General features: G+C 39.6%; 2 protein-coding genes across 3 annotated transcripts; one reads left to right on the forward strand and one right to left on the reverse strand.

Moving 5' to 3' along the window:
• Positions 1-3,595: 3,595 nt before the first annotated feature.
• LOC117291828 lies at positions 3,596-8,472 on the forward strand. 2 transcript variants are annotated; one of them, XM_033773756.1, is made up of 2 exons: positions 3,596-4,056; positions 6,334-8,472. In XM_033773756.1, the coding sequence occupies exons 1-2, from the start codon at positions 3,887-3,889 to the stop codon at positions 7,994-7,996; spliced, it is 1,833 nt and encodes a 610-aa protein (XP_033629647.1). In that variant the 5' UTR covers positions 3,596-3,886; the 3' UTR covers positions 7,997-8,472. The 2 variants fall into 2 exon arrangements, with proteins under 2 accessions (XP_033629647.1, XP_033629649.1); XM_033773758.1 differs by lacking the exon at positions 3,596-4,056 and adding an exon at positions 5,800-5,945.
• A 1,579-nt stretch (positions 8,473-10,051) lies between these two features.
• LOC117291810 (protein LTO1 homolog) lies at positions 10,052-13,618 on the reverse strand. The gene is made up of 5 exons (XM_033773724.1): positions 13,461-13,618; positions 12,685-12,864; positions 11,889-12,003; positions 11,518-11,667; positions 10,052-10,484 (listed from the first exon to the last, which is right to left on the reverse strand). The coding sequence occupies exons 1-4, from the start codon at positions 13,544-13,546 to the stop codon at positions 11,596-11,598; spliced, it is 453 nt and encodes a 150-aa protein (XP_033629615.1). The 5' UTR covers positions 13,547-13,618; the 3' UTR covers positions 10,052-10,484; positions 11,518-11,595.
• Positions 13,619-14,468: the final 850 nt, after the last annotated feature.

A 14,468-nucleotide genomic window follows, 5' to 3' on the forward strand; every position in this document is an offset into this window, starting at 1 on the left:
GGGAGATCGCTGAGAGGGTAAATATTCCCTCTCCCAAAGGAATAAGAAATTCACAGAAGGAGGAGGAATTAAAGATGTTATTGAGAACGTGTTCGCTGACACCGAGTCCTAGGAAACAAACAGCGAAAAATGAAACGTCCCTGGAAAAAGGAGAGTTTGATGTGGAGATGTTGGAATCAACTGAATCAAACAACTCTAGTTTTACCGATAGTTAAGACGAGTTTATCAACCAATACATTAAGCTGACACCGGACCGGTGTCGCATGCAATTATGTCCTCTATGCAATACTATCCGGAGGACATTATTGCATATGCAACAATGTCCGCCGGACGGTTTTGCATATGCAATCGTGTCCGCCTGGACGCTACTGCATAATGCAATTGTGTCCGCCCCCGTGCAAAACCGTCTTGCAATCAACTAAACGCCCTTGGTCGACGGAACACGTTCGCCATCTTTTTACAAGCTAGGTAAATATCAAGAATGAAATGGGAAATGTTCCGCCGTTGGGTATTCGCTGCAATCCTAAATAATATAGGCCTCTTAAACGATAGTTAGTTCTTTTTTACATGTAAATATATGCTGTTTTCAGCTTTTGCTTGATTTTGGTTTTTTTTTTTCCTTGTAGGGTTTTCCACCTGTATTGTAAATTGTTTTTTGCCTGTTGTCTGTATAGTTTGTCTAATTTGTTAAATTGATCACCCCTTTTTGTTCAATGCTTTAAAGGGTTTGGGTATAGTTTGTGTAGTCCTTAATGTTTTAATATGTTTTGATTTACTAATGTTATTTTAATTCCTTGCCTGTATGTAGAGTTCTCCGGTATTTTAATGATTTTTGTTGTTCTTGTGTGTTGTTGCGGTCGGTTAAACATTTCCTTTTTAATATATAGACGGATTGCGATGCGCGTCGTTGGCAGCCATCTTTGATGTAACAATGGATTTCAAAGTGTGCCCGTACTACGCACAACTCTGAGCCAGTAATGGCTTTTTCACGCGTTCACTTTCATCAAGGATGGCGGCCGATGACGCATGTTGCAATTCGTCTTTTGTGCATTCCCTAATGTTTATTTGTAAAATATTTTACTGTTTAACATATATATATATATTGACGCAATTTAGCCATTGGCTACAAGTTCAATTTTAATAAACCATCAATAATATAAAAAAAAAGAAATAATAATAATAAAATACGTGAATATTCATGCTGCATAAAATACGTCGGGTTCAGTGCATGCACGCTTGCTTACGCGTGCACATACATGTACAGTCATGTACATGTCCACCTGACGGTTTTTGCATAGCCCCGGACACGATTGCATATGCAAAAGTGTCCAGAGCAGACAGTATTGCATGGCGGACACCAAGAAGATTTTGAGATTAAATGAGTGCGATTTTTTCAAATTTGAAACTCTCACCAACACAGCCAATGCTTTGTTTCAGAGTTACAAGTCAGTGTCAGTCTAAAAAAAAACGAACAACTTTATTGTTTGGTTGTAATGCACAATGTTTATTTTACAAAAATGTTTTATCAGTTTCAAACTTTTCTTTTATCCATAATTTGTTTTCGCTTTTTGAATGAATTTGTAGTTTGTCTTACAAAGAAAAAAAAACATTGATATTCTAACTATCGAGCAAGAAAGCCATTGTTCAATTAAAACAAACTACAGGGTTTTCAACTTAATAATAATGGATGGGAACGGACCACAATGAACTTCTAACTAAAATTGACTGATTACTGTCTATCATTCAAACATGTATGACACCATTGAAACACAATTATAGTGAAATCACATATAAACTCTGTTTTGTTGCTTCACTTGCATGGGCCCTTTGCGTTGATTTGTCCTTTCCAGTCGGAGTTGCACCAGGCAGTGTTGCTCATTTTTAAATAGGAATCTTGGTGCTTTGTAAAATCAAGCCAAGTTCCGATAACGTTCAACAATCGTGTAATGCAATTGTTGGACCGTTGTGGCAGGAGATTATGTCCCCCGGAGATTTTCTGTGTGCCCCGCCTCCCCCCCCCCCCATATACAGTGAATTGTGCAGAAATTTTGTCTGATAGCGCCCTCTTTTGAATAAACTTCCTTCAGCGCCCTTTTGCCTTAGATTTGGGCGCTTTGGTCTATTTCTTTGAAATGAACGTTTATATTGGAACGATGTTTTAAAAGTGGAATATTATGCCTTGTAATTGTGTGGTTTTCCCTCAACTTCGTGAACTAACACGGTCCGCTATTTGTATAATAGAACCAATTACGGACCGTGTTAGTTCACGAAGTAAGAAAAACCACAGAAAAACTTAACTCAGTCCGAAGATCACATGGGTTATTCGAACCATGTGGTTCGGATAATCCACGTATACCTTAGGGTTTTTTTAAATGGTCGAAAACAGCAAAATCTGATTGTTTCTGCTCCATTCCTTTAAAGACCTTTGGAGTCACTTGGGTATATTTTATAACCAATAGCCCAATAATGGGGGATGGGGGGGCATGGGCGTCAATGGGGGGGGGGGGGGTGTCACTTAAACATGGGTAACTTTATTGATGCTCTAGGTTCGATTTCACAGTCCTAACCTTATAGTAGTCCTGGGGTCGATTTCACAAAGAGTTCGGACTAGTCTTATCTCTATAGGACGAGAACTTAGGACTAGCCATACGTTTTTAATATCTCCTAGGACTAGTCCTAACTCTTTGTGAAATCGACCTCTGAGTTATTAAAAACTAAAGGCTAGTCCTCCAACTCGAGATGGGGAAATGTACACCTTAATCATTCATAAGGTTGTGTGGGGATCATAAGTGGGAGCATTGCGTGCATTCATGGGGTCGGAACTGAGTTTAATTGAATTGAATTGTGGGAGGGGTGACACTCGCCTTTTTACTTTGAAAATACTTGTACCGGGCCTCTTGAATGGACCACCATCTTATCCACCGTCTCTAGACTGCCTTTATCCATTTAATTGTCAATACATACCTGCAATGAGTGGTCAAGCATTGTACACATCCCTAACAACCACTCTCATCTTGACAAACATCCGTAATCCCTTTCTATGAAGTGAAGACTTTAGGATTTGCTAGACGGAATCCTGCTAATAATGTAGCCAGTTGAGAAATAAATTGTGTTACTCAAAACTTACAAACTTTCCTTGGCGTCTTTTTTTGTGAGTGCCTTTTGACAATAAACTTATAAGTAGGATTTGAAACTTTGCATGGTAGAAGTAAGATATAGAAAAGTTTGCGGTAACACCATGTAATAACAATCTCTAAATGAGTTGGGGTGGTTCTGAACGGTTCTTTTCAGAACCACCCCAACTCATTTAGAGATTGTTATTACATGGTGTTACCGCAAACTTTTCAATAAACTTATAAAGCACGAAGATTTGTTTTAAATGTTGTTAACGTATCTTGAATGTTGAATCATCAGATTTTGATCATAACTTCATATTCCTAGATCATTATATCTAGTAAAAATATCTCAGTTTGGGGCACAATAAACAAGACGTTTATTTTGAGGGTAGCCTGTATCTTTTCAAATCAAGAATGGATATTTTTTTTTTATAGTGACTGGAAATGTGTCACAAGGTTTTGACAGTTGAGGTTGCTGTTGTGGACTTCGTACAGGAATCGATGTTGATGAGGCTAAAGTTTTGTTCCAATCCACGGTGAATGCTATCATCTATCTCCTGTGGGATTGTCCTAGATCTCCCACATTTCTTGGATACTGATATTGGTGAAGTGCTTGCCCCTGTTTCATGACTGAAGAATAGTCAAAGCAGCAAATCTTTGCTCGAAATTGGCAAACTTGGGGTGAATTAATTATCTTGGCAATCTTTGTGTCGTATCCGTATCGAGATTGTACCACTTCCGGCTTTTCGTGTCTTTGGTGCGATTTGGCCATGGCCTCCGATCTCAAAACTAGTGGAATCGGTGAAACAAACTATGGTGGATTGGGTGGGTCGACATGTCAGAACGTGGCTACATTCGTCCACAAAATACCATCTCCTACACCAACGAGCGTAATACAGTTCTACAACCAACACAATTCCTACAACCCAGACAATCACAGGTGAGTTAAGAATAGTTCATTGGAAATATTTCCCGTTATATCCTGCCACCACTTGTTCACTCATTTTTACCAGAAGGGAATATCTCATTTTGAGTAAATTATATACTAATTTATTTCATAAAAGTGACGACAGCACACGGAAGTTTTTCCCATTTTATTTCCTATCTAAATAACTTTGATGTTGTAGGCCTACTGTCAAAAATAAGGAACGTGTGGGCTTTTAATACCTTTTTGACTCCTCGTGGGTCGTACCTTGAGGAAAGATGTTCATAAAAGTTTGTTAATATGACATTAACAACGAGGTGTGAGCGGCCGGGCCGGGGGGGGGGGGGCTAACTGTGATACTCTTTCAATCGGGTGTACATTGTTGCACATTATACTTTCTTTTCCTTGCCGACCTACATTTCCATGTTCGCTTTTATGTGACAATGAAATTTGATGAATTACTTGATTAATTTGGTGATTGGAACATTGGTTTGCATTATGTCATGCAGAGATAGAAAAGACAAGATGTTCCAAAGTGCACAGAACCTTGTTCTGAAAAAATTATCACAAACAAAATGATGTGCAGATTTTAATATTGCAGTTTACTTTCTTAGTGCACCACTTTTAGGCCAAGAAAACTAAACATACCAACTTTAATTAATAATTTTTTCATTATCTTCTTTTAAGGACTGTTATTAAGTCTTATATATAGTGTGATTTCTTGTAAAACTTTGTCTCAGACTGCCTGAGTTTTAATATTGTATTTTTCTTCTTTGTAAATTGCAGCCTTTGGCTGCAATGTGTTTTTAACAATAAACCATAACTGGGGGAGGGGGGGTATATTATTATATTATATATTTCAAAGGAAAAGTGTAGCCAGACTAAAAATGTGCTGACTTTGTGGAATTTAGAATTAAAAAATTATGGGTAAAATAAATCAACGAAACATTGGTGCCAATTATGAAGTAATAAATACACGAAATTTTGTTGTCCTTTCGGGTACCAAAATAACATGTTTTTAAAAAAGGGGGACAATGCGGCTTAAGAAATGAATGAGGGTCGGTCGATCAATTTTTGATGCATTGTTGTTGTTGAGTTGGGTTCTGTCATTACTTGGCCTGAGGTTCTGTGTGAACCATTGAGGTAGAAACATCCATAACACAAAGTTATCGAAATTGACGGTACAGTAAGTAGCTGTGTAGTAGTCCGCGTTAGAAAGTGATCGTGATTTGTTGAACATAAACTATAAGCCGTGTAGCCTTGGTTACGAGTATATACAACTATAGTGCCCGATGTTAACAATCTCGCATGTGTGCCAGTGATGTCAGTGGAGCTTATTGTCAAAATGAGAAATCACTATCGGGGAACAATCCGAGTTGACCTCTAAACACCTTTACAGTCTATATGCACCTCCCGGAGGTTTGGGATTGGATAAAAAACAAAATTCTCAAATTGTTTGTTCCCCATAATGCCAGGTTTTTCTTCATTTTTCAAGGACTGTTTTACAGTAAATACAAAGTTACATTTCTAATCGTATTCTTTCAAGGGACACAAATAAAGAACCATTTGCAGGGCTATGGCAAAATGTAGATGTTACTTAATAATCCCTTAGGTAAACAATCCCCAGCTTACTCACAATCCTGAGCTTGAATCGCTTCAGCGAACTTTCACAACACACGATTGAAAACCGTAACTAGGATTTTAACAGTGGGGCTAAATGCATGCGTAATGTTGCGTGACTGCATACTGAAATGAATGTCGAGTTGACCGACATACATGAGGAAATACTGGTAAAAGTTGGGTTCAAGAAGGACTTCTGAGTTTATGTTTCCATGACGGCAGAGGTTTTCTCTTATTTTGGTAAAGGAGAGACGTGTGATATGGAGGGAAAATAGCAGTATTTGGTAAGAAAATAGGAGTGTAGAATGTCGTCTTACAATTTGATGGTTTGGCTTTAGGGGTTTGGTTTAGTCGTGGGACTGTTTGGGTATTGGGGCTTTGTGATTTTTTTTTCATTCTGGACTAGTATAAATATAAGCACGGGTTGAGCAGTGTTGACACTAGAATGACCCAGTTTGTCAATTGACACTATCAGCTCAAAATGTCCGACTGTTTAGCTCTCAAATTTATTGTTGAACCACTCTTCGTTGGTTTAACTGCAGAACAAAAGGCATAGGGCCTACAGGGTTTTTTTTTACAAGTGCGAGTTGGTTGCGGGCATCCATGGTTGCAGCCTGTATGTTTCCACGATCGCATGTATTTTCAACTGTATCCCACTTTATTGCGTTACAGACACACCATTCTTGAGGAGCCATCTAAAGACGCTACTGCCTCCGTCACGATGACGTCATACAAGCTGGATACTGGTGTTTTCCTTCAGCAGTTTACGAACAGCGTCAGCCGGGCCCTTCATAAGCAGACGTGTAGCTGCAGCGGACGATCCTACTCGGCAGACGAACTCTTTCTGAGGAGTAATCCCGCCATTTTTGCTACGAATGTCACCGAGTCGTGCAGTCGACAATCCACTGCCGACTCGTTACCGTTCGTGTCCAGATCCGGCTGTATGGCTAAACACAAGACAGATGCATCAACGGCAAAACACTCTTCTTCTTCTCCGAATATGAAATTGGAGTATGAGTTTATTCCACGTGGTAGTCCAACCCACCGCATGAAGATCAAGATGCTAGGAGATGCCTCTCCGATGAAAAGATTGAAACGGCAGTCAAATTTACCGGAGAAAATGAACGTGACCGATAAGAATGGACAGAACTGGCAGGTTGTTCAGAACTTCCCGAAGCACGTGAATAGGTCATCTTCACATCAAAACCCATCGTGCTCTTCGCAAGAGCTCGAGTTGCAGACACCGCCAAACACATCTCGTCTCGCTATGATGGAGGTAGGAAGAAGCAAACATGACGCGTCTGAAAGAAATTCCCCAAGACATCGAGGTATCCACCTCCCCAAACACATCACCAATGAAACTGATATCACTCACAACAACAGTTTAGAGCACATACAAATACAAAATGCTCCATCTCCGGGTCCAACGCCCACTGATCTACCAGTCATAGACCTTGAATCAACCCCTGCCGACGGCTTTCTGTCCAGCCGAAACACGCCTCGCGAAGCCGATCGAAAGTTCATCCTCTCGCTGTTAAATTCAGCAGTGAGAAAGAGACAAATTACGTACGAGGACTTCCTCAAAAGAGCATCTCAGCTGACATCGGCCTTGTCTAACAGGGACAATAACGAAGACGGGTTGGTTGAGAGTCGAAACCAGAATAATAACAGTCCTTCATCTGATGTGTCTGAACTCAAGAGTGGGGGTACGCACCTCCCGAGTTTAAACGCCTTTGACAAGACTGGTGAGCAAGTACCGGCCCAACATCACCTACCAACACAACTGGAAGACCTGTACACGAAGGGACGTCTGAAGATTCTTAAGTTTGACATTGGAGGAGTGCTTCCCGACAATTTCCTTCAAAAGGACAGGGACAAACTTCGACAGATGTATCCAATGTATGACTGGCGTGTTGGGCAGGGTGCAAGGTTGGTGAAAATGAAACACTCACCCGTTAAAACAGTTGCACCAAACAAAAAGGACATTCTGGCGACAAATTGTACGCTTCAGCTTCCGAAAATGTTCCCCAAAGATGGAGGGAAAGATTTACGGGACAAAGGACATAATTGGCGAGACTGGAAGAGCCCAAGGAGGGCTGTAGGTGTGAGGGGCGACAGCTTTGCAGTGACCGATCAATCTGAAGCTACGAATGGGAGTAAAGTCAAAGATGGGGAAAGTGGAGCGGCCGCGATGGAAGAGGAGCGTGTTGGGGACGGCGAGGCCATGGAGGAAATGCGTCCGTGTTCGGGGTCGATGATCCCGAGGCAGCCTCCACCAACTCCGATGGAGAGTAGACGTAAACAAACATTGGAAACACTCAAAGAAATAGACTAGCTGCGTGGACGAACTGTCGTCACATTGTGTAAATTGTTATAAATGTACCAATAACTGTTTGTTGTGTTTATCGTTTTAACAATTTTACTATAAGGAAGCACAGGCATGATACTTCACAGAGGCAACGAAGGTGATTGTTTCCCCATGCCCTCTGGTCATTACCTTGGTGCCCTTGAAAACCTCCTAAAGAACGTTACAATTTCCTGATAGGGTGCCTTTTACCAAGGAGAAAATGGCTAAGTGCCCTTGCCCTTTAAAAAAAACGAAGCATACAGGCCTGGACAAGCTCCGTAAACGAACTATCATTTTGGCATAGACACATTGTGTGAAGTGTTATAAATGTACTAATAACTGTTTGGTTTGTTTATTGTTTCACCATTTTCATATGGAAGCAAATAACTACCCTGGGCCCAATTTCATAAAACTGTTAGGCAGAAAATACTGCTTGATAATTTTCTTTGCTAAGCAAAAATTCTATGGGGCACCAGTCACAATAATGTATTTATATATATTGGCCGGTAGCCTGTTTCTGTTAAGCAATATTGTTATGTGCTTAGCAAGTTCATGTGCTGGCAGGCTTCATGAAAATTGGCCTTGTACATAAACAAGATCTGTCAGAACATTACATCTTTAGTTTTGGGAAATGAAAATTCAATCAGGCTTAACATTTCATCTCGTTAAGTTTTATAATGTGATTGTGTATGTTTACTTTTTAATACGTTAATTTGTTTGTTCTTAACAATGTAATTATGCAGGGCCCAAATGGAAACCAGTTATGTTTTTGCTGATTTTGCTCGCCCTGGGTAAATAAGGGAAATAAATAAATCTCGAGATTTGAGGCTATTTTCATTTTACAATGGGAATATCCGTCGTAAAATCTTCACAAGTATTTTATGGAAAACTTGTATAGGGGGCACGCCAACGAACCATGGGTAACAGAGGCCATTGACTTTGAAATCGCATTTTAGCTTAAAAAATCATTCTTAATTTAGATGAATTAAGTGCCAGGGTATAGCAGTGACATCTCCAGCAGCCTTTTAATCTATAAATGTCAGCTAAGTTTGGCTGTTACACTTGCATTAAACTGTACTGATTGTGTTGAATTGAGAAAAGATACAACAGTGGTTTTCATTTATGTTTTTATTATAATTTTGTAAACAAATAAATAAAATTTTTGAAATTATCTTAAATTATTCTGAAACAGAAATGAAATGTCAAGATTGAAGCTTCCTCCTTGTACGCAAGGCGTCATGCACACAAAAACAAGCCTAGTTCATACTTACTGTCAATGGTTCTTGCAAAGCGAATTTGATGTCACAGCTCTGTTTGATCTGTGAATGTTACAGAGGGTTGAGCTATTCCAAATTATTTGTTGAAATTTGCATCCATTCACATGAAGTATGAACCAGGCTTTAGACTTCCCTTTGTGAAATCCGAGTACCAGCCTTAAGGTTTATTAACACATGCTGGTTGTGACTGCCAAACATATCTACAGTATACAACTTGGCTGGAATTTGAACCCCTCTGATCTAAAGCAGATATATTAACCTCTAGACCACCAAGCCCAGTGTCAAGAGGCCACTCCAATCCTGTCAATTAGAATCTGGTACTGCATCAATTTACTGTTTACCAGTCGATATGCAGCAGTGTTTGGTTCCCACCATGTTTTGGCTGCCAATAAGAGATATTTGTCAAGCATTATTTTCTACTTTACAATTAAAAAAAACTTGACCTAGGTCAAGTGGTTCTTTAAAGACACTGGACACTATTGGTAATTGTCAAAGACCAGTCTTCTCACTTTGTGGATCTCAACATATGCATAAAATAACAAACCTGTATAAGTTTGAGCTCAATCGGTCGTCGAATGTGCAAGATAATAATGAAAGAAAAAACATCCTTGTCACACGAAGTTGTGTGCTTTCAGTCGCTTGATTTCGAGACCTCAAAATCTAAATCCGAGGTCTCAAAATCAAATTCGTGGAAAATTACTTCTTTCTTGAAAACTGCGTCACTTCAGAGGGAGCCATTTCTCACTATCAACCTCTCCCCATTACTTGTTACCAAGTAAGGTTTTATGCTAATAATTATTTTGAGTAATTACCAATAGTGTCCACTGCCTTTAAGCAGTTTCAAACAAGAATAGCTGTGTGGTATGTCTCTGTTCTCTGATGGTAGTGACCCTAAGCACATGAGATCACTGCAGTAGGGCGCCCTCATGTAGAGGTCAAACGAAAGTTGCTCATTGGTCCATCCTGTGCGATGTGGTACTGAGCTTTGCATTTCCATTTTTCATCACTGTTTACTGCTTCGACAGGATAATGCCTATGCGTTAAGTCTATAATATCCACACTGCTTTGGCCTGGTGCCCTAAAAATAAGGGTAGAATACCCTGCCAATCACAACATCACAGGAGCCAGACTACTTCTTGCATGGGTTCCAACATGGTCCTCTTGAAATGAAGTCCCGTCACAGAGAGAAACCTCAGTACCTATGAGAAACAAACAACACTATTGTTACAAGACACACACATTTAAGAATGCGTCTTCAAAGCAAAATATCAATGAAAATTGTAAACACAAATTGAAATAGATTTTATCAGACTCAAAGTCACCATGTGAACATTATATGTTTTTGTTCAGGCATTATTGTCTCATTGAAAATCACAAGACCCTGGAATAGTCTGGCCATGAGTTCACTGGCCCGATGTTTAACTAACTGGCCTCTGTAGTCTGGCCTCAGGTCCAGTGTAAAATTTGAGCCCTGGTCAAATCCACTATTCCCTTTAAAGGCAGTGGACACTATTGGTAATTAATGAAAAATAATGTTTAGCATACAACCTTACTTGGTAACGAGTAATGGGGAGAGGTTGATGGTATAAAACATTGTGAGAAACAGCTCCCTCTGAAGTGAAGTAGTTTACGAGAAAGAAGTATTTTCCACCAATTTGATTTCGAGACCTCAAGTTTAGAATTTGAGGTCTCGAGATCAAGCATCTGAAAGCACACAACTTCGTGTGACAAGGGTGTTTTTTCTTTCATAGTTTCATCTCGCAACTTCAACGACCAATTGAGTTCAAATTTTCACAGGTTTGTTATTTTATGCATATGTTGAGATACACCAAGTGAGAAGACTGGTCTTTGACAACTACCAGTAGTGTCCAGTGTCTTTAACAAGTAAAAATATTTAAGTAAATTACTACTGTGGTTTGAACAACCAATCCAACTGCATATTATTAAAGTTTGGAAACGTCCATCCAACGAAACAAGGCAAACCAGTATGGGAGTAATTAAAGAAAACTGAATGGTTATTTAACTCGCCCCCTTGAACTTAAATGATTTGGGTTGACAAAGAAAAATTTACTAGAGTGGGATGTGAACCAGCGACCTCCAAATCAACATGCCAGCGCTCTACCAACTGAGCTATCTAGCCATATGTTGGCAGTCTCTCTAATAAGTCAATATCTTTGTTCGGGGTGCTTCTTGAATTTACAGATTCTTTGTTAACTGCTTTCTACTAAATACCTTTTCTGTCTTTGAATCATCGGGGAATTCTGGCCGTACTCGGGTGTCTCTCTCATTCAGCAGCAGAAGTCACTGACCTCAGAATGATAGTGGTGGCTTCTGGGTGTCCTTGTCACTGAAATCTAGTGACACATTCAGAAGTGACGCGACCTGGATAGAGGAACAAAATTAACTAGATGAGCCGAACTTTGTTTATGGTACACAATCAGGAACATGCCTAGCACACAAGGTATTGTAGTATAATTCAATTTGCGGTAACACCCTGTGTGTATCTGTGTGTATCCTTATGAGCATTGCTCATAAGGAGTTGACAAACCGCAAGTGCAAAACAACTATCAGTCTAAATTGAGAGTAGATACACGGCTGCTCACCTGTTTGAATTTGTCTCTGATCTTTTTAAATTCTTCCCAGTAGTTTTCCTGAGTGACATCCTCCAAGCGAAAGGATACCAGCAACGTATGCAGAACGCCCAGCGCTTTCACTGCTCTGTAGAAACAAGTATGGATTTCACATAAAATAACTCCATTAAAGACCTTTAGTGGAAGATTGATGTTTGTGTTTTATATTATTAAGATTCTAACACAAGAGCTTGTGGGCACCCACAAATTTAAATTACTGCTAAAAGCGTAAAGTATTGCTTACCAATTTCTGAACAAAAATGAGCTAGATATGAAATGGGGTTTTGGTTGTTATAAAACCTTATTCTGGTAAGCATTATTTTGTTGTGCTAAGTTACTATGTACTTCAGTAGCCCTGTAGTGTTAGTGAACCATCCAAATTTAGTTTGCATAGCGTGTACACCCGCTAAGCATCAGGTAAAATTCACCCTTTTTCTAACCCTTTTTCTCAACATTAAAAAAGTGCTTCTCAAGCAATGGAGCTTCATGTATAGCTCCATGCTCTAGCATAGACTTAAGCTGTCAAATTGGCAGCTTAATCTCCAAGTTAAAAAGCATTGAAGCATAGAATGCCCATAGCAACAGCTACAGTCACAGGTTCCAATTTGGTCATGGCCTTAAGCCATGTCCGAATAGCAACTGTGGCTAATTGCTACCACTGTTGCTAAGGGTGTTGCTAATGACTACATTGGACTATACTTCAATGCATGATGACCCAGCGATCAAGCCATAGACATAGATGTAGCCCCCAATTCGATCATGGCCTTACTTGGGTTTGGCTAGCTCAGGGTCTTTCTGGAGAAGCTGCCGCCATGTTGATATAAAGCCGAGATAGAATCCATACTCTGATCCAATCTGTCGTCCTTTGTCTTGACCTAGCTTGAATCCATCTTGTTTTCCAGTGACTTTACCGGCTTGGAATCCCTCTTCAAATCCCATCTCATTAAATCTGTGAATAGTCAATAATCACGTTGAACATGTTAAAATCCATTGAATCAAATTGTATTTGTAAATGTATGAATTGTTAGGCCTAATGAGTGACCTCTTGCATAACGTCGCATGGAACACATTTACACTTGCCATTTTGGGAGTCAATATAATATTTCTTTTATTTCGGCATAATTTTTAACTCTCAAATTGACTATCTGACACAATAGGCATGTTAAGTGTGGTACATACGTGGAAATTCGAAAAGGGTCAATTATTAACTAAATTAAAAAAATTATGAAAATAAAAATATATTTTAAAACATTATTTTTATTAATAACTATTTTATTTAATTTACTTTTTTATCTTGCACATTCATGACACTAAAGAATTAAAAAAAATGTTGCCATGCCACAGTTCCTACATGTGTGAAATTCTGAGCGGACTCCATAATAAAAAAAATATAAGAATGTGTAAACATAGACCTAAATTTGTTCAGAAATTTAATCAACAAAAGTCAAAAGGCATTGCCATACACTGACTTGCCAGATTGCGGCGGCGACAAAACCACAGTGAACTATATGATGAGTATGAAGTTCAATGTGAACTCTTATTTACCTTTCTTCCGCCATAACTATAGAGTCAAATGGATCTTCATCTGGGGCGCCTACACCACGACTCGGGAATCTGGGGTTTTCTGCCATTGTTGAATATGAAAATAAATGAAAATCCAACTACTTTTAGTGGGACTTGTTTTAGCAAACACTTCGTTTGTGTAGCAGAGATCACGTCGATGGTATCCCTGTGGCAAATCCACAAGTAGCGCTCGTTCTCGTGGCGTGGCGTCTAGTTACCAGACAAGTTGTTGCCCAGACCGTTAATTTGAAATAGCGCCCTCTATCATCAAAAACAACTATTGATGAAACTTTCTTTTTTGCATCATTCGGGTGCCTGATATTGGGCATGATATTATCCGCAAGGATAACCTCGAAGTGTGTCGTCACATGTTCAGGCTAGGCATGAAGTAACCCAATGTGTCTTCATTATGTGTTTTGAATATCAAGAGTTGATTTGAGGATCAATGGGGGATAATGACTTCTGTACGAGAGGAAAATACCCTTTACCCTATATCGGGCATTCGATTATGATGGCAATCTAAGGCCGTGTCCGAAACGACGACTTCGGCTACAGCTACGTCTAGATCAGCGCGTCTACCAGTGTTAAAGAATAGGCAGACGCGCGCGATCTAGCCGTAGCTGTAGCCGAAGTCGCCGTTTCGGACACGGCCTCAGTCTGGTCACTACCCCGGCCCCGCCCTAATTGCGAAGGTTTGAGCTCACCGGGTTTGTACCACATGGACGTAATGTATGAGTTGTCAATAATTTTGCCATAATTGATATGAATTGAATCGATACAGTATTAGAAAGACCAGTCATAGCTCATTGTGAAATCGGAGCATCACTCAGATGGATGGATGGATGGAGGGGGGGGGGTGCATATATTCTGCTACTACGAATTACCTTTGTCGTGTTTGTTTTTTTTAGAATTTGTGTTTTTACTGAATCGATTTAAAAAAAATAAACATAAGAAAAACCTCTTATTAGGCTGTCTTGTGTTTGGAACTTT

This window comes from Asterias rubens, chromosome 6, assembly GCF_902459465.1.
Source record: "Asterias rubens chromosome 6, eAstRub1.3, whole genome shotgun sequence".
Lineage (NCBI taxonomy): Eukaryota > Metazoa > Echinodermata > Asteroidea > Forcipulatida > Asteriidae > Asterias > Asterias rubens.

Excerpts from the sequence above, each read along its gene's own strand:
- LOC117291810 (XM_033773724.1), bottom strand. The coding sequence starts at position 13,546 with ATGGCAGAAAACCCCAGATTCCCGAGTCGTGGTGTAGGCGCCCCAGAT. Across the intron at positions 12,004-12,684 it reads CCTGAGCTAGCCAAACCCAA|AGCAGTGAAAGCGCTGGGCG; the intron begins GTAAGGCCATGA and ends TTGTTTCTACAG. Across the intron at positions 11,668-11,888 it reads TCAGAGACAAATTCAAACAG|GTCGCGTCACTTCTGAATGT; the intron begins GTGAGCAGCCGT and ends TCCTCTATCCAG.
- LOC117291828 (XM_033773756.1), top strand. The coding sequence starts at position 3,887 with ATGGCCTCCGATCTCAAAACTAGTGGAATCGGTGAAACAAACTATGGT. Across the intron at positions 4,057-6,333 it reads TACAACCCAGACAATCACAG|ACACACCATTCTTGAGGAGC; the intron begins GTGAGTTAAGAA and ends ATTGCGTTACAG.